Raw genomic sequence first — 25,099 nt, 5'->3', positions numbered from 1 at the left:
TTCAAATAGCTAGTGGTCTGATGTGGGGAAAAGACCTGAATTTAACGACGTGAGTTGTAATCAGGAATCTGTCACCTACCAGCCAGGAACACTAGGCAAGTCACTTATACTCTCAGAGCACTAATTTCCTCGTCTCTGTCGAATGGAATCATGCTACTTGCCCTTTCTAAATTGGAAGGTTGTTGTGAGGATCAAGGGAGATAATAATGGCTTTGAAATGCTTTGAAAACTACAAAGCCCTACAAAATGCAAGAATGGAGAGACTAATCCACATGCGAAAGTCAGCCTTGCTATTTTGTGTATGCACATCCTTTATAAAGGATTTTCATAAGCCTATCACATAAAAGATTGCTAAATCTTTTCTCTAAATTCATTTTTTAATTATTCATGGATTTAACTCACGTATAGACATACATGCATGATAAAACCTTCCCACGTAGCTTCCATAGTGCTGGTTATCAAAGAAAACAACTTCTATTGATGTATATAGGGCTTTAGATAGTCTAGGGTTTAATTACCTTTTCAAGACTCTTGTGGCATCGTGGGCCTTAGCTCACCTGGATTTTGATACTTCATGTAAGATCCTGCCTTATGCAGCTTCATGGGAGGTGAAGAAAGCCTCTATGATGTTGCTACTATATCCCTAATAAATTATTATCTTTCTGAAAGAAAAAAGCCCTGAGGCAGAAATTAATAGAGTGTAATTATTCAAAGAAAAGCTATTTGGTGATATTTTAAATGATGTTAATTTGGTCTTAATGGGAGAGATTGTGAATGTTAAATAAATAGCAATTTCATCATTAGGGACACATTTACGACACAGGAGTTTAAAGGAAAATTAAAGAGTTACAGAGACAATCTTCAAAAGAAATTCAATAAAGACATCTTCAGGTGAATATTCTTGAAGCACTTTCAGAATCTTAAGTAAAAGCGTTTTCAACAGCCAGCACAAATGGAGGTTCTTTAAATAGCTGGGATGTGTCTTGTATACATGTAATCATTTCCCAGTGGCTTGATGCAAACGTTGCTGTTAGTATTTGAAATACTTCCACGAATAAACACAAATTAGTGATCTGATTGGGAGGTAATGATATTTAGTTGACCTTTGAGTTGAACATCTCACATGCTTCTCCCTCACGCTTGCCTTAGCAACTAGCTGTGGATGGAGGCCGCCTGCTGCCACCTTGCCTCCACCGCACCATGGATCTCTTGCTTTTGGTTCCAGGGCTGATTTCTCCCCGAGTGAGGTGCTTGTAACAGACCCCTTAGTTATTCCAGTGCAGATACAAGCCTTGAAGGTATCCAGACCCTCTGGGACAACTTGGTCAATAGGAGTCAGGAGCTAGTGGATAAAGTACTCTTCTGTTCCTGTGTCGGTGGACAATTCTGAGCCTCATTCCATATACGTTTTCATAGACTCTCCCATTGGATTGAGCTCCACTTGCTCACAATGACATTTAGTTTGGAAATGCAGCCTGGGATGGCTTTCTCTTTCCCCCTGTTTCCTATATCCCAGTTCCATCACTCCTGTTCACAGATCAAAACAAAACAAAATGCTACCTACGTAGAAGCCCTTGTTTCAGGCTCTGCTTTTGAGGGGAACTCAACTCGAGGCAACCTCACAAGACTCTCAAATATTTGTTGAGTCCCTACTGTGTATCCAGCATTACAGGAAGAGAGAACAATGTAAATAAAGTGGAAGGCATCATTCTCATCCTCAAATAAATGGGATTCTTCAACCCAAACACTCAATCCCATCTCTTCTATCTTTCCAGAAACCTGGCTCTATTGATCATCCCTCTTTCCTCCATGTCTTTAGCTTATCCATCCCTATTTCAGACTTTCCATCAATATTTAAATGTTTTTTTAAATATCCATAATCCTTAAATAACAAAATTTTTTGAGCCCCTCTCTCCTCTCTATAAATGTCCCATCTTTCACTCACAGCCACATTTCTTGAGCACTGTTTGTATTGACGATCCCCTTTTCTCATTTCCTTCCCTCTATAACCCACTTGAGACTGACGTCTGTCTCTGCCACTCCACTGAAATTGCTTTTGCCAAGTTCATCAAAGATATCTTCGAATTATATCTAGACTATGCCTCTCAATAATTAACTTAGCTGACCTGTCTGTGGCATTTGACTCTCTTGACTGCTCCTTCTTTCTTGAAGCACTCTCCTCCCGCTGCTTCCTTGGTAATGCACCATCCAGTGCAGTCTTACTTTCTACAGGGGAGCTTCTTCCTCCGCCCACCCTTTAACCATGGGTTTTTCTTAATGATCTTTCTAGATCCCATTTCTCTGTTCACCTCCTACCCTCTCTCTGAGTGACCCCATCCCATACACTTAGAGCGTCAGTTACCATACAAATACTGAAGGTGCCCTGATGTCCCCCAGTCCTCTCAGCTTAATGCACAGACAGGGAAGGTTAAGGGACAGTCTTTATTTATAGGATGCCCGTCCATCCTTTAGGCATGGCAATCTCCCCACCCACTTCAGAGCTTTACTGTGCATGTCCTTAATCAATTACTAGGATGTGTTTCTTTCCAGGAGATCTAATGAGGTTCTGTGGAAGTTACCATACCTGTTGCTTACTAGGCCAACGTAGCAAGGAATGTTTTCCTTTAATCTCAGAGAATGGTTCAGTAATTTTCCACATATTATAAAACAATCATTTGCCTTTCTAGTAGTATAGGAATGGGATATGTCTAGCTTAGGGGTATTAAATGGTTTTCATTTTGTGTATCACCTCTGCGTAATTGGTAATAGCTGCATGGAAGGCTGTGTTATTGTGTGTTGGTAGGAAAGCTGCTATTGTTGGCAGTGTCCCACAGGTGTGAGGAGGAAGGGTGGTTGCATGCATGCTGTGCGATGCATTTTACAGGAAGGGCTGCACTCTCGGTGTTTGATCATCCAGCAGCCTGTGAGTTCTGGTCAGGAAGGCAGATGTCGTCCAAGGGACTATAAGAGTTTCTATCGTCAGCTCAAAGGACTGAGATTAGCTATATACTCTTAATCTCTTTCACTATTTGGAAATCTGCAACCTGTGGTGATTCTTCATAATGTTCTTCCCACCTAGCTTCACCAATAATGTTACCCACCAATCAGCAAGCTGAAAAAAGACTTCACATTTATGTAGTGCCAAATTTAAGTCTGGCATGTGTATATTTTATTTATTAAAACTTTATGCTTGGACACGGTGGCTCACGCCTCTAATACTGGTACTCTGGGAGACCAAGACAGGAGCATCGCTTGAGGTCAGGATTTCGAGACCAGCCTGAGCAAGAGTGAGACTCCATCTCTATTAAAAATAGAAAAAAAAAATTAGCCAAGCAATTTTCTATTCTAAAAATAGAATAAATTAGCCAGAAGTGGTACTGCATATCTGTATTCCCAGCTACTTGGGAGGCTGAGGCAGGAGGATTGCTTGAGCCCAGGAGTTTGAGGTTGCTGTGAGCTAGGCTGATGCCATGGCACTCTAGCCTGGGCAACAGAGTGAGACTCTGTCTCAAAAAATAAATTAAATTAAATTAAATATTAAAAAATAAAAAAACTTTAATCTTCATGGGATCTCAATGTGACAGACATTATCATCTTTATTTTTTCTGTGGGAAGAAACCAAGTTTCAGTGGAGTTTAGAGAATCACCCTATGTGTTGTAGCTCAGGAAATGGCAGGATATAGGCTATGACCTCAGGGCTATCTGGACTTGTAAAAGATGGCAAAAGAGGACAACGATCTATTTCTCACTTCATTTTTCTTCCCATTAGCACCAAATAGCTGGTGTTCCAGAAACTTTTTTGGATGACCGTAAAAGTGAAATAGGCAGATGATGCCCCAGTCTTGGTGGAAACTAGGGGTAGGAAAGCCTCGCTCCACTCCCTGTTCCAGTGGACTTTGTTAGGATCTGTTTCAATTTTGTTTCATATCAGAAACTTTCTGTGTCATTACCCAAAGAAAGGCTTAATGGGATTTGGTACAATGTAATCATGCCCACAGCTCTGAGAGCCATCCCTCAGATACACTTAGAGGATTTACTCAAACACTCATCCGGGATGCCACATGGGGACCGGATGGCAGCGTGGTGAATCATCATTGCCATCCACAACTCTGCTCTTCTCTGGCCCTTCCCTCCTTGCCTTGCACCTCTTGCCATGCATGTTCCAATTTCCATGGTGTGTTTTGGATCAGGGGAGAGGCTTCTTTTGCGTCCCATTCCAGGGCTCAGAGGAGCTGTTGAGTCATGACCTAGCTGAGTCTCCTTATCCTCCTCCTTCCCCAAGTGCTAGCAAGTCCTCCACAGCCCCTCTGCTAAGCTAATCCTTTTTCTGGAGCCTTCTCGTATTAAAGATAATTATACTGCTACAAAAACAACAGTGCTGATAATGAAGGCAGTTGGGCCACGGGCAAAGATGTAGACTATTAAGTCCAGTTCTCTTCCCATTACCATTCTAACTAGAGTATATATCTATTAATTTCAGAGTTTCAGCTTTTAAAAATTTTAATTGCTCTGCCTTTAACTGTATCACTAGATAAAGGAGTAAATAAACATTTTGGATTTCTGCAAGCAGCTTTTAAGAATCTGGTTCTGAACCCTCTCATGGTCAGCCAGGAGAAGGGCTTCTTAGAGTTTCAGAGTGGCAGAACCAGAGGTTAATCAATCAATTTGATTTGATTGAGAGCCAATTATATACCCAGAGCTGTGGTAGGTTCTCTCTGAGCCAGAAGTATTGATTGATTCATTCATTGATCTGCTCATTCATTCACTCATCTAGTCACTCATCCATTCATTTAACAATCATTTATTGAGCACTTAACATGCTCCCGATACTGTTCTAAATGAAGGCGTGTGATGGCTGTAAGACTGACAAAGTGGTCGTCCTCATTTTGCCTTCAGTCTTGGTGAGGAGATGGGACTGTTCAGTCTGACCTTTCCCCTGAGCAATGCTCAAAAGCCTTTGCGAAAGCGCTGGGCTCTAAAGGACACAGCGCTCCCTGGAGTGAGGCAGATCCATGAGGCGTGACATGATCAGGGATAATTTCCTGGAGAAGGCAGGGCTCAAGCTAGTTCTCAAAGCAGAGCATTTACTGGCAGAGTCCAACTTGCGGGCCAGTCAATGCTCCAAGGAGAAGAGGCCCTTCGTGGGCAGGAGATGGGGTGCATTGGGACAGGATGGGCAGGTGGGGGGCTGCATTCCTGGGATTGAGTCCGGCTCCCCATTAACTCACTCTGTGATCTGGGGCCATCACCTCTGCTCCCTGGAGCTCAGTTTTCCTTATGGCAAAATGAAAGCATTGCATTAAAGGACTTTCAAATTTGTTGCTGTTGTTCTTGGAGAACTGCTTTTCAGACAATATTATTGAAGGAATTCCAATATATGAAACAGATACAGTTGGAATAGGTCTAGTTTAAACAGGGGAAGGGGCTGTATGAGCTTCACCACCCACCCAACCTCTTTTCCACCCCTTCGCGGACACCTCCAAGGCATCTCTGCTGAACCTAGAACTCCATAAAACCCAGTTTGGAAAGCAGTGGACTAGATCAGGGGTCCCCAACCTATGGTGAATTGTATAATTATTTTATTATATATTACAATGTAAGAATAATAGAAATAAAGCGCACAATAAATGTAATGCACTTGAATCATTCCAAAACCATCCCGTGCCCCCTGCCGCTCCCTCATCTGTGGAAAAATTGTCTTCTATGAAAACGGTCCCTGGTGCTAATGGGGACCACTGGACTAGGTGACTCCAGGAGTTCCCTTCTAACCCTAAAATTCCACAATTCTGCTCGATCTCTAGGCCACTCCATTTACTCAGATATAGGAAAGGGATTATGATTCAGAAGTATTTCCTCAACTCTTTTCTCCAATGTCAGAATCAAGAAAAGCTATTTGGGATGTGGCTAAGAGAGTTGCCGCATCTTTCCTCCCCTGCTTCATTCCATTTCCATCTGCTTAGAACATAATATCGGGATAATGCAGTAATACGCAATACAAATTAAAAAAGTAAATAAGAAAGTTATGATCCCTGGAGATCATGGTGGATATAAGAAATAAATATGTAAATAAGAAAAAACACACATCCTGCCATAGGAGTGTTTATAGTCTAGTAAAGGAGAGAGATAATTCATAAGCAAAGCAATAAATAAGAATAGTAAATAGATACGGTGATAAATCTATGAAGAAATAAATGTACATATGAGAGACGGTAATAAGAGGGAGGGCACTTCATTTATTCACTTATTTAGTCAGTCCCTCAACAAATATTTCTGGAGTTACTACTATCCACAAAGCGTGGGGGCCCCGCTTTGGAAATTTTGTAGTGAACGAGATAAACACCCGTCTTCTTCTCCTGGGAGCTTACAGTTTAGATGGATTCTCATCTTTCATAGTCATCATGAAGCAAAAATAGAATAATGTAAAAACATAAATTGACAGAAAGTTATGCATGTGTGTGGGTGAAATATCCCCAGATTTTGCTTTTAAGACTGGGGCCTACGAAGTGATCGCACGGCTGGTGGACCAGGCTCACTCTTCCTCTCCCATCCTACACTGGGAGTCAGAAGGTCTGAACAAAAATCAATCCGCACAATTTATTTTTAACTTCTTCCTCCTTAGCCAGGATTGATTTTTGTCGTTGCGATCAATGGCACAGAGAATAGCTCCACGGCCCGAGCAGCTGTCTGGTCGGCCCCTCGTCTATCGAACAGAACATTAGAAGCTGATTATGAAAGTAATAGAATGAAGATGTTTAAAGGATGGGCCCGATTACCCCTGCTTTCCTGGTGAGGACTGCTTGTAGACTGGGGGTTAGTGTGAGCAGGAACCGAGGAGAACTGTCGGGAGGGCACGGTGGCAGGGCACACAGCGCCCGTCCCCAGCAGCAGAACCTGGTGTGGGGAAGCAGGGAAGGAGGGAGCCATTGGCGTTAGGTTCCCGTTTGCTGACCTGATTCCCTTCCTTCCTTTTTAACTTTCTTTTTCTTCCTTCAACTATTCCATCTTTACTGCACCAAACGCTATTAGATTTGGAACTGTAAGCCAAACATCTGTTACCAAAAAATAAAACTTGAAAGGATGAGCTGTTCCCTCTCTGCACTTCTTGGGCTTTAAAGTTGTCTGATTCTTTAATCTCCGTTGTCTCCTCCTCCTCCCTTGTTTTCTTCTAATCCGTCCTGTGTCTGATGGGAACATGAAATTAGTCATTTCCCAACTCTCCCTCAAGCCTTGGCACCTCTCAAGGCCAGGCGAGATTGCTTCCATTTTCTTCTGTGAAAAATGTTTTTGGAAGAGACACACGCTTTATAATAATGTACAATGGTAATTCCATGGAAGGCAATTAGAAAAGAAAGTCTGCCGTGCCCAAGGCCTTCTGTCCGATTCTCCAGGATAGACGCTTGTAGTTTTACTGCCTGCCCCAGCTAGCGATTGCTTCCAGATTGCAGTGTGGAGAAGTAATCAAAGTGCTCTTAATATGACTGTGTTTATTATTTTATTGTGCTATGTAATTGCTGCTTAGGTGTTCTGTGTGTGGAGGGGAGGAAAGGAAGGGAAGGGATGGCTTTCTCACTTTCTCTGAAATATCTGAGACAAGTCCTTATGAAATTGACTGAACATAAATATTCTATGTAAGAAACACTACAGTTTTCACTGTAGTTATTTTAAAGTTTGTCATTAGCCTTCTTCCATGGTTTTTACTTCCTGGCTAATTTTATTATTGAATAATCTGTACTTGGAGAATTGATTACATATAATAGTAACAGCTCACACTAATTGAGGGGCTACCTGAGCTAGGCTTATGTATTGATGACTCTAATTGTTCTGACACCCTATGGGGTAAGTGCTACTCTAACGTCTATTTCAAAGAAGAAGCTCAGAGAGGTTGAAGCATTTTCCCAAGGTCACGTAACCAGCGAACAGTGGAGTGGAGATTTTGGTGTAGATATTTTGACACCAGAGCCTTCTTTCTCTACCACTACATGGTTCTGTTCCTTAGTAAGAAAGATTCCTCACAGCCTATATTTTCTTATTTGCCTGAAGCAAATTGGGGCAGGGATTGAGTACAGGACAGTAACTTAGCATACATAGCTTTCACACAAATTAGGTGCTTAAAACATGTTTGTTGAATGACCCAAAAGAAACAGACAGTGATATTGCAGTTGAAGATATTTCAGTTGAAGATCTTCATGCTTAGGAAACTCAGACCCAGGAAGTGAAGGGGTGTGGAACACAGAGGATGTGACACTTTTGAGTTCCTGCTTTGTATCTCCCACGTGTTGAGCTTCATTTTGTGAGTGTGGCTGTTTTAAGATGAAATTGAGGTCCAGAAACACTTAAATGCTTTTCCTAAAGATAAATCATAGCTGATGGAGGGTGGTGGTTGGAATCTATGTCTAGGCTTGGTTCCAAGGGTCCTTGTTCATTTCCACGACAGAGAACTAAGTGAGTAACTTAATAAATACACAAAGATAAAATTCCTGATAACTTAGCTATAACTCTTGGGCATTTTCTTTATTTTTTTTAATTAAAGAAAAATTTGGGGGATGGGGTCTGGCTGTGTTTCCCAGGCTGGAGTACAGTGGCTATTCACAGGAACAATCATAGCTCACTGCAGCCTCCAACTCCTGGGCTCAAGGGATCCTCCTGCCTCAGCCTCCAGAGTAGCTGGGACTACAGGTGCACACCAGAACACTGGACTCTCTCAGACATTTTCTTGAAGCAAAACTTCATTTCTGATATGAACCACCTCTGCCAAGATAAACAAACCAAAAGATAAAATTATAATAAGATTATTGAAGGATGTAGTGTAGACTTTTTGTTAAAGCTGTCAAATAGAGATGAAGCAGAGTGTTTATGTCATGCAACGTATTGCAAAAAATATTTAATGGGATCTACGTACACCCCCTGTTTCTTTCCATTCCCCCAAAGTACCACCTGATAGCAACAACTAGTGACCTCCCTTCTTGGCTCTTCTGTCCTGCAACCCTTCCAGTGTTGCTGCTGATCTTTTTCCTCCTTCAAGATCCATTCTCATCTGATCCCCACCTTTTCCCTCTGTTTCCCCCTTTGTTATGCAAAACAGTTCCGCCAGGTCCTGGTTTCTCTGATGTACCATCCTCAAATCCATCATCCCATTCAGTGAACAAAATGGCCTTTAGTGTTGAGAACCCACTTTCCCCGTAAGGCAGTGGGAGTATAATCACAGCTGTTTACGTATTATATGTTATATATTACACTGTGTGTGTACACGCATGCCTTTGTGTGTGTGTATGCCTGTCACACTGGGAGGATGATCTAAGAAAGTGGCTGTGAGTACAGTCTCTGGAGTCAGACAAACATGAGTTTAAATCCTGGCTCAGCCCTCTGCTGGCTGTGTGATTTTGCCTTCTGATATCTAAGTTATCTCATCTGTAAAATGGAAATAGGATGAACGTGGACTTTGCCGGGCCCAGCACCGATTTTATTGTAATTGTAGAAGGAACATGAGAATAAAATGAGTAAACTGTTGTGGTTCTGAGGAGGGGACGTTATAGCACCTGGCCTTCACTATGCTCGGGGTACCATGGCATCATCACTGGTCTGACATGGTCATTGCACATCTTATGTGTTAGGCTTGCTTTCCCAAAGAGATGGGGAACTCTGTGAGGTCACAGCCCTGTGGTCCTGACACAGCCTGGACACAGAAATGCTGTATAAGTACTTGCTGATTGATAAATGCAACACATGGTGAAATTGGGGCCAGAAAGCATAATGAGATCTTTAAACATGATTAATGTTCAAGAAATGATCTTAATTTGGCCAGACTTTTAATTAATATTTGCATTCGCCAATGAGTAGGGAAGAACATCTTGTAATTTGCTTCCATGTTTCCCAAAGGGAAGTGAGCTCTCTGAGAGCCCCTGATTTTCCATGTTGTGATGTTGTCAACCACTCAAAGGAATATTTGATGTAAAATTACTATCCACTTGTAAAAATTCATGCAATTATCTCCCTTTTGTGTTTTACTGATTCTGACTCAGATTTTAAAAGCCTATCAAAGTGAAAAGGGCCTGAAGTTACAAGTGAGATGTTCTGAGGTTGACTTTGAGCCTCACCTTTTTAACAAGGTGGCCTAAAGTGGCCTGCCTGAGCCTTGGGCCCCTCAATTCTAAAATGGGGATGTAATTAGACCTCACTTGCAGGGGTGTGCTCATATCAAATAAAATTGGTACAATAATGAAAGCTGATAGCATGGAGTACTTTACAGATATTAGTTGTTATGACCTGAGTGCTGGGTGCTAAGATAGGATTAGAGAGGAACAGGACATTATCTACCCTTGAACATATTACAGTTCAGTAAGAGACCCAAGATGGACCCATTTCTCTACAATTCAGGATAGTAGCTGGTAAGTGCAACGGGAGAGCCACACACAAAAAGCCTGGGACTTAGAAGAAGAAAAGATGAATTCCAACTGGGAAATTGGGGTTAGGGGGAGGCTTAATTAACAGGGAGCTTTTGGCATAAGTCACTGTGAAATTCATTAACGCTGGAGCCTTCTAGTGATATGGGTCAGGATGAGTCCCTCCAGATAACTTGTCCTAAATTAGCCATTCTGTAGAAAGGCTCTGGAGTGACACTTCAGGTTCACTCAGGGCTGCGCAGCATAGTGGACATTGTCAGGGTTTAGAGACACAAGTTCAAATTTGGGCTTTGCCACTTTGGAACTGAGAGCCTTATGCATGTTAGCCAACTTCTCAGTAAAGTGGGGCTACATAGGCCCTCCCCCCTGGGGTCATTGTGCCGAGAGCAGACAATGCATATGCTGTGGTGAGCATGAACCCTGGCCCCCCGGTGAAGGTGCTGGTGCTGGCGGGGGCAGGGGAGGCATGGCACGGGAGGCTGGGTGGGGCAGCTCCAGGAAGTAGCAGTTGGCGTTTCACAAATATCCATGGCTCTCTTGGGGAGGCAGGAGTGTTTTCTGAAAAACAGGTTGACAGATGGTTTAAATCCATGTTCTGCTGTCCTGAAACTCACTCATGAGCATGCAAAGCCCATGTTGGTGCAACCTTGCTGTCGTATCTAGCAGCCCACATGTATCTCTAAGCCTTCCGGAAATCTCATGTCCCAAAGAAGCATCTCTACTTCTATAAAAAATTAATGATTTTGTTTGCTTTGCCCTTTCAGGATATTTTAAGTATCTTGAACTTACCAATAAAATTAATGATTCTCCAAGCAGCTGTATGCACCTGCCATTCATGCCCTGTGGCTGAAGACACTTCTGTTCTATGGCTGTGCCCATCCATGTTCTGTGGCTCTTTCTCGCATTCCTTATTGCCTCTGGCCCTTCACTCTGTGCGTAGACACAGCCTCCCTGGCAAACTTCTGTGCACACATAACCAGTAGAATAGGCACGTCTGGATCATCAGCTTGATCTGTTTGTCTCAGGCTTTCCTAACTCACTGCCCTTTCTCTGCCTTAATAACATTTCCAATAGGCAGTTAATGCCCCAAGAAGTTGCTTGCCAGGGTTGATGAAGGTGGCAGTTGCTTTTTCAGTATTTTTTGGCCAGTGAGTGCACAGGCAACTTCAATATGCATCTTCCCTTCAACACCCTCCCTACACACATGTGTACACATATAAATAGACAAAAAGCAATATTGGCTTCAGTGCCAACTATCTTATCCCAAATCTATTCTTGGTGAAGCTATATGGGGGGGGCTGTTATATTTGGGTACCAATAAAAGATTTTATGTGCAAATCTGTTTCAAAGGAGGCCCAGCCCTAGTGCAGTGTACCCATGTTAGGTAACGGATCCACTCTTTCTAGACTCAAGCAGATAAAACTGCATATTACATCAAAATCACAGAGCCTCCAGGACATAAAATGAGCAAACACCAGTTAGACAAACACTAAATTCAAACAGTCTAACAGAGGAGATGACTTGCTGATAGGGTGCCATGTTCCAAATGCTGTTCCACAGTTTTGATTCAGACACACAGTGTGATACCTTAGGAAAGCAGTTTTGGAAAATGAGCACAAGATGGCAGAGGCAACTTAATCTCCATGCAGAAGCTTCCAGGGCCATCCCGACACTTACAGCAACTTCTTGATGAAGCCTGTACCCATTTAGTCTCTCGTGGCCTAATAGTCAGATGCCCATTTTTTAAAATATATTTTATAGTCAATATTTATTGTAAGCTTGTTACATGCTAGGTAAGACTTTTTTAAATTTTTTTTTATTTCAGCATATTACAGGGGTGCAAATGTTTAGGTCACATATATTACCTTTGCCCCACTCTTTGAGTCAGAGCTTCAAGCGTGTCCATCCCCCAGACGGTGCACACCGCACCCGTTAGGTGTGTATATACCCATCCCCTCCACCTCCCTCCCATTTGCTCAACACCCAATGAATGTTATTACTATATGTGCACTTAGGTATTGATCAGTTAAAACCAATTTGATGGTGAGTACATGTGGTACTTGTTCCTCCATTCTTGTGATACCATGGAGTTCTACTCACCCATAGAAAGCAATGGTGATCTAGCACCTCTTGTATTATCCTGGGTAGAACTGGAGCCCATTCTACGAAGTGAAGTATATCACAAGAATGGGAAAACAATCACCGCGTGTACTCACCACTTTTTTTATTTTGTCATTGTTCTTAAGAGAAATGTGATCTTTGAAGGAACTATATAGGTAGAGAGAGAGAAAGGCCTAAAAACATCAAGATTTATTTTAAAAAATCTAAATTGAATTAATGAGCAAAGAAATGGGAAAAGTTAATTGTGCATCATAACACCTTGGCTGTTCTTTTTATTTCTTTTTCTTTTTTATTGCCAATTTTTTTATCTTTTTGTTATTGTAAGAACACTTAACATGAGATCTACTCTCTTAACAATATTTTAGGTGTACAATACAGCATTGTTAACTGTGGGCTTCAGAATTCTGTAACATCATCTTCTTTACAGAGTCAGTGTGACAAGTGAGAGTAACTGTAACTGGCTCAAGGTTCAGACACTCTGTGAGGTTAGTCTCTGCTCTGCATTATGTGCAAAGCCCTGTGCTCTGCAGCTGGTGCTCTGACTTGTTTCAGACATTGTCCCTGATGACAGTCAAGTTATAAGTACATTTTTTTTCACATTCTACGGGTTTTCTTTTTTTTTTTCTTTTTTTGTTCTTTTTATTTCCTTAAAAAAGAAGAAACAATGCAGAGGCTACGTGAAAAGTAACTAAGGTGTGCCTTTAAAGGTGGTCATTTCTCTTGGTATAGACAGATTATTAACATGATATTGGACCTGGCAGGATCTGCTAACTGGAAGAGCTTCCACATGCTGTTTCCTATAAAGGCAACAGCTCTGGTGTAAGCCGAATTATGATCCTTCTTATTCACAAATTCCAACAGCAGAACCACTCACTCCTGTGCAACAATAGAACATTGATTTCTTGGAACTGAGAAATTGATAGGAACCCTCACATCGAAAGATCTGCCTTGTTGGTGGGCATCTTACATGGGAATTTAGAAGTTGAATGACATGGGACTCATTCATTTCCATACAGAGGTTTGGAAACTGCACATAACCTAAAGGATTGGCATAAGCTTTAAAAGTCAGACAAACTTGGGCTCAAATTCCATCCCCGCCGTTTACTTGGTTTGTTTCTTTGAGTGTGTTGTACAACTTCCCTATGCCTCAATGTCCACACCTGGACATAAAATAGAAGGCTAGTATGTAGAGAGGCACACTTGGCATATAATAACTGCTTACAATTGTTAACCAGTGATTAGCATTTTTACCAGGTATAGTATTGGTAATGATATTAACACTAACAATAGTGATAATTGTTATTGTGGATATTAAATAATAAGAAAGTAAAGCACCCTACATAGAACAGGTATTTAAAAATATTAGTTTCTGACTCTTTTCTCAGATTACCTATATCTACTGATAAACTCTAGAGAAATTATAAGTTTTTGCCTATCTATGGTAGAAATAAGCTCAACTTGTAAATCCCCAGAGGTTGCTAGGAAATGACTCAGAGCCCTTTGGTTCCATTTTTGGGGGCAGATTTCACTCTTTCCTCTGGGGCAAGCCATCATCCAGAAACAGGGATAAATGAAAAAATAAAGGATATGTCAGGTTAGGCTTGGTCACGGCAAGAGCGGGAACAAGTGTCAGAAAAGACAGATGTGTTTAATGGCCAATGCATTTGTCCAAAGGAATCATTTTCACTGGCCAGGAGCCCAATTAAACCTGTAAAATGGAAACCCAGAAAATCAGATTAACGAGCCGGTCATTAGTAAGGAAAAGACCCAGTTAATTCTGTGTTTAGCATGACGGATGGGCCCAGAGCAAATAATTGGATGACATTCATCAAATGTAAAATAAAAGGTGTCACTGTAAGGGAAAGTGGTAATAATCTCTGGGATTTACAATGCCAGCAAATTTGCTTGTAAGGAACAGAAAAGTTCATCAAAATAGATTAATAGTCGCTAAACTTTATTCCTTTCTTGTGTGCCAGAGAGCCGCATAATCATGGAGAGGCAGTAAATGCATCAGCGTGGTATCACCCTAACATTGTGAGGACTCTGCTTCTGAGGGGGTGTGCTAGAAATTCTATTTGGGAAGACGTTTCTTTGACTATCCAGGAACTGGGCAGGAATGGAGATTTCTTCACCCCACACCCATGGTTTAGTCCCTGGCCAATGGAGGAAACCAAACTCAGTGTCTCCCTGGTTGAGCAGATTGATCCCAACAATATATCATTCAGTAAGTCAGTATGGACCCCTGCTCTGCCCTGACTCTGTGCTCATTCCTGGCTAAGAATTCAGGCGTAGGCTGGAGTTGGAGAGCCCAGGTTCATATTCTTGCTGTGAAGGTGAAAAGTTGTGTGATATTGGGCAAGTTAGTTGATATTTCTCAGCTTCAGTTTTCTGACTTGTAGTGAAATATCCATTGCATGGTAGTTATTATTAATACTCTTATTGTTATGACCTCATCTCTTCTCTTCTAAGAAGATATCATTTTAAAAATTCAACATGAATGTTGTAACAGATTTTCTGCGGATGCAAAGAAACATAACCATATACACACATGCCAATTACAGAAATCTTTAATTTTTTTAAAAGGTGTAGGAATCAAGGAAATACACTGTGTTGTTACAGTGAAATGAGAAATCTGCACAGAGGACTCTTCTTAGTCACAGGAGGAGGAGCACAGGTTTAGAGTCAAACTTTCTGAGGTTCAAATTTGTCCTATCTTGGGCAAGTGACTCAAAACCTTACAGCCTCTGTGGGGCTGTCATGAAGATTAAACTAGATAATTTTGTAAGGGCTATGTGCAGTTCTGGAGCATGGTAAATGAGCTCAATTAAGGACAGTTTTATCATTATTTTTATTATGTGTCCACTAATCATCTACCAGAAGAATAGCTATCTCAGTCCCTTTCTGCTGCTGTAACAAAATACCTTAGACTAGATAATTTATTTTGCATAATTCTAGAGACTGGGAAGGCCAAGATCAAGTCCAGCAGGTTCAGTGTCTGGTGAGGACCTGGTCTCTGTTTCTAAAATAGCTTCTTAAACACTGGGTCCTCACATGGCAGAAGGGATTAAAGGGAAAAAAGGAGCCTAACTGGTTCCCTCCAGCCCTTTTATAAAGCACTGATCCCTTCGTGGGGGCATAACACTCATGGCCTGGTCACCTCCTAAAAGGACCCACCTCTTAATATGGTTGCGTTGAACATTATGTTTCAACATGAATTTTGGAGGGGACACAAACATGCAAACCATAGAACAAGCATTGTCTAGGAATTAAGGAGGTGACAACCTTGTAATAAGACATGGGGGAATAATTATAGGAATGTGTGTGCCACAAGAGTAAATGTTGAGAGTGCTATAGAAATGAAAAGTACGAAGTTCTGGAGTTGAGAGATGGGAGATATTGTTACCTCCCAAACAGAGGTGTTTGTTCACTTGGTGGGCATCAGGCCAATAGCCACAGCCAAGGGATTATAGCAAGGGGGTTTGATTACTCAGCACAAGTAGGAAGCACACTGGGGAGAGTTCCCAAAGCAGTGTGTCCCTGAACAATGGGGTTGGGCTGGTTTTATAGTCAGAGGGTAAAGAGGTGTGATCTGATAGAATCTTACAATGGAGAGACGCCAGGGCTCAATCTGATTAGATCATGGATCCTTCCATGCAGTGTCCGCTTCTTAATTCACTCCCCACTCCTCAGTCCATGCACTTAGGTTCTGCTCATGGCTGCATGCTTGGCTCGTCTGGGCATGCTCAGGTTTCATGACCTTCAACCTGGGGGTCCATGGCAAGTGAAAAACAACTCACAAATTTTATGTTACCGAAAAGTTGAGCTGGATGTGATTGCAAAATTGCAATGAATTGTTAGCAACCAAAAGCCCTACCATGATATCGCAGGAATTACACTGAGGTTTAAAGCACCAACTGGATTTTGACAAGTACAGAGAAGGACACAGTCAGTACGAAGGAAGATTGGCAGGAGCAAGCTTGATATCTCTGGGGGATACGGTGTTACCAGAGGAGGTACTTGGAGAACCCCTGGGCTCCTTGGTCTTCATGTGGCCCCTTCATATTTCAGACCGTTCCACAGTGCATTTCAAGTATAATTTCTATCTTCGTTATTTACTCAAGTGCGAACTCTTTCAGGTTGTGTGTGTGAGCCTGTGTGTGTGTGTGTGTGTGTGTGTGTGTGTGTGAGAGAGAGAGAGAGAGAGAATGAGAGTATCTGTGGTTGTACAGGTATCTAATAGACATGGGGACATGGGTAGATGATTTCCCAAGGCTGTGAGGCCAATCACCCCATCAAAGGGACCACTCTATTTTCCTTTGGCCATTGGTGATTTGGAAACTCCAATGGGCCCAGCCTTTCCCTATGGTGATGATAGGAGGCCTGGTGGCTCCACCATCTTGTTCCTTGTAGAGGTGGCTCAGTCTTCCAGGAGGAAGCTTCTTTTAATCAATGGGCTCTGGCCAGCACTCAGAGATGGGACTTGTCAGACACTGGTCCCAAGGGCATGTTTGGTGAGGTTCAGGGTGACTTGTAAAGAGATGGTTTTTAAGCATATGATAGGTTACTAGAGGGTGTATTTTGGGGTTCAAAAACTTTATCATTAAGGTATGGGGTCTCCTTTGGGGGTGATGAAAATGTTTTAGAACTAAGTGGAGGGAATGGCTGGACCACACTGTGAATATACTGAATGCCACTGAATTGTGTACTTAAATGGTTTAGGTTGGGTTATGTGAATTTCACCTCAATTAAAAAAAAAAAAAACAACTTTATCATTGTAAACACAGAATTTAGGAAAGTAGCTACATGTGGGTAGGGGGTCAGGACAGGTGAGGAGCACAGAGGTGTATGTGGATTGTTGTTAAAGGTCTAGTTCTGTGGTGCACAGTGTGTGGTCCCCAGACCACATCAGCATCACCTGGAAACTTATTAGAAAAGAAAATTCTTGATCCCTCACCAGGATCTATTGAATCAGAGACGGGCCCCAGCAGTCTGAGTTTTAAGCTTTCCAGGTGATTCTGAGGCATGCTAATGTGTAAAAACTATTGATCTAGTTCTTGGGTTGTCAGGTATGTTTACACGTGTTGAGTTTACAATTAAATATAAAACCAAATTGAATAAATAAATAGGGTCATGCAAAGACTGATGGTGACTGCTGTGTCCAGATCCAAGGGTGATATTTTAATCTGGTCCTACGCACTTGAGACTTATTTTAAAAAGGGGGGAAAAAAAAAAACTTCTCAGCAACCCATTGATCTTAATATACAACACCCACCCTAAGCCAACACAGAATAATATAGATTCAGAACATATGTCTTTACAAAATAAAAACCTTAAAATGTCATGAGATACAAGAGAATGATTGTAATAAGAAATAGATGTTTCTCCCTGAACTTCAGGGAGAAAAACCAATCTCTGCTCTTGGTTCACAGTTTAAGCCTTTGCACCAAGTTTGTTCCAAGGTTTTGCCTTCGTGCTGACTCTGACATCTGCTCCACCTGGCAGCTTGTGGTGCCTGCTTTGTGGGCTTCCAATCTGTGCAGAGCAAGGGGGAGCCATGGGAGATGTCGTCTCTGAGAGCGAGGAGAGATGAGCAGCTTCAATAGAGATGTTACACCCTTCTGCTCCCGGCAGGCACTGTGGATGGGTGCCAGGTTTGGACCAGAGTGGGAGGACTGGCCTGTCTCCAGCATGTGCTTGGACCTTAGTGAGAACGGAGCATGTGCCTCGAGTAATTGCCTCCTCAGAACAGCAGCCTGGTTGCTATTGTTTTCCTGCTATTTTCTCTGAAAAGGCCATGTTATCTTCTCCTGTGAATATTAATTTCCCCTGAGTTGGGATAATTGGTCTAAGAGCGGCCATCTGCAGAGCTATGCCATGTTGGCAGGACTTTTCAGCAAGCCCAGGCCAGAGGACTGTTTCTTGGAGTGGTTTCTACTTTCCTCTAACTAAGAATCCATCCTTTCCAAAGTGAGGTTACGGCGCTTGTCCCCATACCTAGCCATGACACAAGAGAGCTGGGACTCAAACCTAGGATTTCTGAATTTCATATCTGGAGTTTTCTCTCTGAACTTTGATGCCTTTAAGTAACTTGTATATTGAAAGAATCAACAAATATCTGCTCAATGAATGGATTTGTAAATATGAAGGAAAGAAATTTGTGCTTAGATCAGAAGTGATACTAAATTTCAGGGTAATGAGGGCTTTGAGAAATAGTAATTATTCAAATCTAGAAAAATTACCTTTGACAACTGTGTTATGGTTGGAATGGATTATATAAACTGTTAAAAAAAAAAGCCAGGATAAATAGATCATGGATGTAGCTCACGTTGAAAACTTTTCTATTTTTAGTTGAAAATATTTATTAGTTGTATACCCTATGCAGAGCACAGTGACCAAATGCAGAGTCAGTGCCTGCTCTTGTGGAGAATGTCAGCCCATGGGGAGGATTGGTGTAAATGGCCACTTATTATCTAAGTACCATGACTTGGGGCAACTCCGGGTGCCATGGGACTAGAGACTCAATGCCAGCAAAGGATATTTTCTGAAAGGTAATTAGAAACTGGTTGTGGTTGATGATGGAAAGGCTAATACTTTCCAATTTGTACCATGATCTGTGGCCCCATCTGACCTCTTTGTATTTCCCCCACCATCTAGGTAACAACAGGTGGAAGAGCCAGCTACTACGTGTCTTATCGAAGAGAGGCCTTTGCTCAGATAAAGCTGCCCAAGTACTCATTGCCGAAGGTACCGCATGCACCACCAGCTGTCCTGGGTCCTCCCAGACAAAGGGAGGGTTGGAGAGGCTGCCTCGTTGGCTGCTGGGAGGTTTGATCCCTGGCTGGGAGGACTGCTGGCATTTGGCCTGACTTACCACTGAGCGGTTTAGCCTCTGCTGTGGCTGAACCAGGGTTCTGTATTACCCTCTCAGCAGGGTACTAGTCAAGATCTTTTGTTTCCTGTGACTCAGACATCTGCTGTAACCTTAGGTCATTTCCCATGGGCAGTAGTGAAAGGAGCATTAGTTTTGGAATCTCTTCTGAGGCCTCCTCCCTTTTGCAAAGGCCTTATTGCCAAATACAAGGCCAAGCTCAGGCAGAAGCACAGATGCTATGTGAGTGTGCACATAAAAATTCACAGATAAGTCTGGTGGCTTTCTTGCTTCTCTGTTCATTTTAAGGCCAAATTTAAATGTACTGCCCATGTTTCCACTCCTTCCTGCCACCATGAGTAATTAAAAATGGATAATTTAAAAGAATGTTAATATCAAATAATGGCATTTTAACTCTCCTATTGGAAAATCATAAAACTTATTATGTAGACCCTATTGCCTGTGAACAATGGCTTCTAGGGGGAGATGGACCTTAGAACCTCAGTGTGAACGTGGACAGGATATAATTGCATCACTTAATGAGGCTACAGAGAAGCCAAGTCTCAGGTTGGACACATATCAAGTGTAATGTTGCAAACACTTGGGTCTCTAAGCCAGTGCTAAGAAACATATTTTGAAAGGCTAAATGAGTACAGAGGTGGGAGTAATTATGACATGATAAAATAGATAATTTTCTACCCTGAAATTGTTTTTACTCATTCAGTTGTTTATGTGTGCATGTGTTCATTCATTCATTCATTTCTTCTTTCATGCATCCATTCAACTGTTCTGTCGTCCGTTTAAATTTTTACTCTGTGCCATGCACTGAACTAAACTCCATGTATAGAGGAGTGAATAAGACACAAGTGGTCCCTGCATTCATGGACCTTAGATTCTGCTAGAAATGCTAAACAAGGAGTTGTAGGTGTGGGAGTGTTACAGAAGTTCAAGAGTTATCTTGGCATAAAAAGTGGAGTTAATCAAATGTGTGTAGATGTGTAGTAAGAGTAGTTTCCTAGAGAAAATGTTCAAGCTGATATAAGAAAGATGAAAAGTTAACCAAGCAAACAAGGGTTGCGGGAGCTGATAGAAAATGCAGACACAGACCCCGTTTTAAGAGCGCGCACGGTTCATTCAACAGACTGAAAAGCCGTCTTGACATCTTGAGAGACTGGGCTGCAGAGAGAGAGGTAGAAAGACTGATGAGGAGGGCAGAGACCATATTAAGTAGCTTCAGAGGCCCTGGGAACCAATTTCTCATTTTCTCTGTGCTCTCGGTGATTGGCATTTGTGGGGCTATTGTGTGGTGCTGTGGTTGCAGGATGTACCTATCATATATCCTAAACCCAAGGAGGAAAGAAGACTCTCAGCTTGGAGAAGATTAAGAAAGGGAAATTCATAATTATGATTTTTCTAAAGAAAAATGCTCCCTTACAGGAAACTGAAGATCTCTGCATCTCTAAGTCCAGGAAATGAATTTAGGGAAATTTCTCTCCAATGGAAGGCTTATTTTGTCTCTGTGTGTGCATATTTTATGTATTTTTAACCTTCTCAGGAAAACAGTTTGCTCCCCTGGATAGGGCGGCTGTAGGTGGGGACAGCTGAGGCCCTGAATTGGTCACAATCCTAGAACGCTCTGTGAATGATTAGCAACCCCATGGCAGTTTATTGTGGTGGAGTACCATCCGTGCAGCCCCTTTTTATAGAACTCCATCCAGAGCAGCTTCTCATTAATATGAGGGCTGCTGTGAAAATAGCTGGATGGTTATCGATCCCCTTTATTAGCTGCTGTTGACCCAGGTTTTCCTAGTCAAGGCTGAGGAGGTGGGGACAGAGGGAGTAGAGGGAGATTGATTCTCTCCATTGTTTAAAAATGGAAATGGCTTTTAAGCAAGTTGTTGCTGTTTCATGAGGTGCTGTGGCTGCTTTTAGGCTGCCTGCTTAAAAACAAAAACCTGGAAAAGCTCCTTGTCATCATTGCCCTCGTGCCTCTGTTCCCAGCATATCTGTTCCGAATATGCTCTCCTGGGGCACTCCATGTCTTTGGAGTGTTTTGCAGAGAATGAAATGAGTGCCATTAATAATGAGCAGGATTATTAGGAGTAACAGCCTGTGCTGAGCCCTCCATAACTCAGTCCCTGGGCATTGGGTTGGCATTCTTAGTCCAATAGCCATGAAAAGCTCAAACAGCAGAGGGCATGGAGCCAGATGAGAGAGAGCAGGTCGCCTACAGAAAAGACAAGTGATCTGAGCAGAAACCCTGAGCTTTCATTCCAGCTTTGCCACCTACTTATCCATGAGTCCAGGTCTTCCCATCTGTGAAATGGGAATAATAATAATAATAATATTCGGCAAAGTCATAAGGATTCAATGAATGGCTCATTGTTGGTCAAGTGTAAAGTGCTCAACAAATCTAAAAATTTTGATCCAGGGGAGAATGATACTGAGGCTCTTAACCTGCCAGGCATGAGGATCAGTGTTCACGATGGGATCCCATCCCCACCTCACCTTTGGACTCAATATTGCCTAAGACTCACTTACCACTGAGTCTGATATACCTCTTTTGTCTCTTAGATTCTGGATTTGTTCTTAACTTACTACTGTAATAAATCAGTCCTACAAGAGAAATATTTTTGTTTGTTTCTGTGTGGAATTCAGATTGGTAATGACAATGTTGATCTTTGCCTGAGCCCCGTGCTCCTGGAAAACAGGCAGGGTTAAGAAATTTCCTGCCCTTTTGTGTTTGGGAAATGGCTCACTGCAAACCTCTCCCCCAACATGACTTGATAAGACTCAGATGTCCACCTTGTTTACCTGTAACAAGACCAGATTTCCATTCTTTTTCTCATAAATGATTAGCTGAACTGTTGTCCTGCTGACCTATCTGGACAAAATACCTGTTAATTTGAATTGCCCAAACTTAAAGCCACCTTTTCTCCTTCCCCAAGACTCTGAACTTTGACCCACTCTTAAGCTTATGTAAGCTTTGAGAGCTTAAGCAAACACTGCAATGGGGAACACCTCTGAGAATCAGCTGATCCCAAAGAAAATAATTTCCTTCTCAATATCTCGATCATGCCACCTGCTCACCCTACTCCCCACACCTGATTCTTTCTAGCCTTGTTTTACTTTTCCCTGTAGAAGGAATTTTTTTTCTGCCTTCACTCTGAAATGCTTGCAGGTATTATGGTCAGAGTGTTCTCCTTGCAATAGTGTTTTCAAATAACATCTCTCCTCTACCTACATCCGAGTTCATTTTTTTATTTGACAGTAGAATATGGTTAATCCCATTTTGAATAAAAAAAAGAGGAGAGGGGAAATATATCCTAGAAAATTCATTATAATGATAATGACAATGATATTAACCTTTTGTTTCCCTAGTTTTTACATTTCCCCAGTTACAGATTTATTCTTCTTTGCTGTGTCACAGCCATACTTCTTAAAGAGTTTTCTGAAATTCTAATGTCTTTTCTCACTTCCTATTCACTCGTCAACCCACTGCTAGTTGTCTTCTTGTCTTGAATCCATGTGTCCACTTTAGCTATTGTTACAGTGACCACCTACATGCCAAATTCAATAGATGTCTCTACAATTTTTTTTTACCACTTTGATGCAGGTGAAAAAAAATCCATGCTTGAAACTCTTCTGTTTGACAGTATTTTATTCTGATTTCCTCTTCTCGATCCTCTTCCTCTTGCTACTCTTCAAACATTAGTGTTACTAAGCTCTTGCATTCTGCATGGTCACCATTTTTAGTTCCTTGAGTGTAGCATTTAGTCAAGTTCAAGAAAGGCTGCAAGCATATGTGGAGTCTCTACCATTGGGGGTATCTTCTTGAGGGTAGGTTCTGCACTTTCTTTCTCTGTATATTGTGGTATCTGGCACATCACAAATGCTTAATAATAATAGGTGCTTATATAATGAATAAGGTTACATTAGGCCAAGATTATAAGAAAATGCATCAATTACTGTGAAATATTTTCACCATTGTTCACCGAGCAAGTCAAAGGTTTGGATTTTCAGCCGGGCGTGGTGGCTCACGCCTGTAATCCTAGCACTCTGGGAGGCCGAGGTGGATTGCTCAAGGTCAGAAGTTTGAGACCAGCCTGAGCAAGAGCGAGACCCCGTCTCTACTAAAAATAGAAAGGAAATTATATGGTCAACTAAAAATATATAGAGAAAAAATTAGCCAGGCATGGTGGTGCATGCCTGTAGTCCCAGCTACTCGGGAGGCTGAGGCAGGCGGATCGCTTAAGCCCAGGAGTCTGAGGTTGCTGTGAGCTAGGCTGAGGCCATGGCACTCACTCTAGCCTGGGCAACAAAGCGAGACTCTGTCTCAAAAAAAAAAAAAAAAAAAAAAAGGTTTGGATTTTCAAAAAGCAATTGTGATTCTCTGAAATTATTGTCTTGGTAGGGCAAAGGGGCAATCTTATTTATAATTTTTTTTTTCCAAATAAAAACATGTATGTGGTTTTGGTCTGACACTCTTCAAATTCCAATTATAGTAAAGTCACAATCTGAATTTATACATGTTGTATTTTCCTTCTTTTGATTTCTCTCTTCATCATCAAATTTCTCCCTGCATGTTTTGAGGACCAGCCAGTAAGGAAGTGACACATGCTTTGGAGTCAGAGTGAAGTAGCCAGATTCAAGAAATAAGCTTCATTATCAGCCAGGTCCCTATTCAACCAATTTTAACTGACACTGCTTTTCTTTGTTCTTGAAGACTTAATTTTCTGGTTATTATTGGTTGATCCTTCTTCCACCATAAGACCTATTTGGAGAGAGGTCACATAGTTCAGCATGTTTTAAAGAGTGATCCCCCAGATGTAGATGGACCAGAGTCGTGTGGAGGGATTGTCCAGATGGTGACATCTAAGGCTCTGCACCAAACACGCTGAGTCATTATCTCAGGCAGTCAGGACCACGGAGTCTGTATGCTAGTCAGACCTCCAGGTCATTCTGATGCACACCAAAGTTATAGCCCTACTGACATGGTGTTTTAAATGCTGGCTTCTTGATTAAGATTTGCTTTAAAGTAAGATTAAGGCTTAGATTTAAATCTTAGTAATGCCATTTGTTAGCAGAGTGACTTTGGCCAATTAAGGACTTCTCAAGCAGACATCCAGATCCTAGATACTAGAGAGCATCTCTTGCTCCAGAGCCTGGAGTACCTGTTCACCAGGTGACACAGCCCCAGGACAGCATTAACCTCACCTGTACTCACAGCAAACCTGGGTTTCTCTAATCCTGACCATGCCCCAGTGTTTTAAGTTGTTTTTCACCTCACCTCTTTTACATTAGTTTACTCTAAAACAACTTAGCTCATTCATTTTTATGACCAAAACATCTGGGGAAAACCCAGCATTTCTATTGCATTTTTAACAGGGTAAGTGAATTTAATTCGTATTTCCTACAGCTGCTATTTCCCCTCCTACTGGGTTCTTGGGCATTCATTCCACACCAACACAACATGATTTCTTCACATGGTTTTTAAGAGTGAGCTTTCTTTCCGTTTTGAAGCAGCTCAGCAGGAACCTGTAATTCTACAAGGTGTGTAAGCACAAACGAGCAAGTGAGGTCTTAGTCAAGGTGACCTAGAGAGTTCAAGGCCAGAGGCTGATATTTGACAAAGAATCCTCAATAAAAAGACCCAGAACTTGCTTTCCCACTTCTCCCACCTCCAGGTTGTCCAAATCAAATGTGCTTG

General features: G+C 41.9%; 1 protein-coding gene across 1 annotated transcript in view; it reads left to right on the top strand.

The window, feature by feature from the left end:
- Positions 1–25,099, top strand: part of SORCS3 (sortilin related VPS10 domain containing receptor 3) — a 556,391-nt gene that overhangs the window by 430,925 nt on the left and 100,367 nt on the right. The window contains exon 8 of the mRNA XM_045569400.1: positions 19,176–19,265. Coding sequence (XP_045425356.1) covers positions 19,176–19,265 — 90 coding nt within the window. The remainder of the gene's footprint in view (positions 1–19,175; positions 19,266–25,099) is intronic.

This window comes from Lemur catta, chromosome 14 (genome assembly GCF_020740605.2).
Source record: "Lemur catta isolate mLemCat1 chromosome 14, mLemCat1.pri, whole genome shotgun sequence".
Lineage (NCBI taxonomy): Eukaryota > Metazoa > Chordata > Mammalia > Primates > Lemuridae > Lemur > Lemur catta.
The sequence above is the reverse complement of the archived record's forward strand: the minus strand, read 5'-3'. Positions and strand labels throughout refer to the sequence as shown.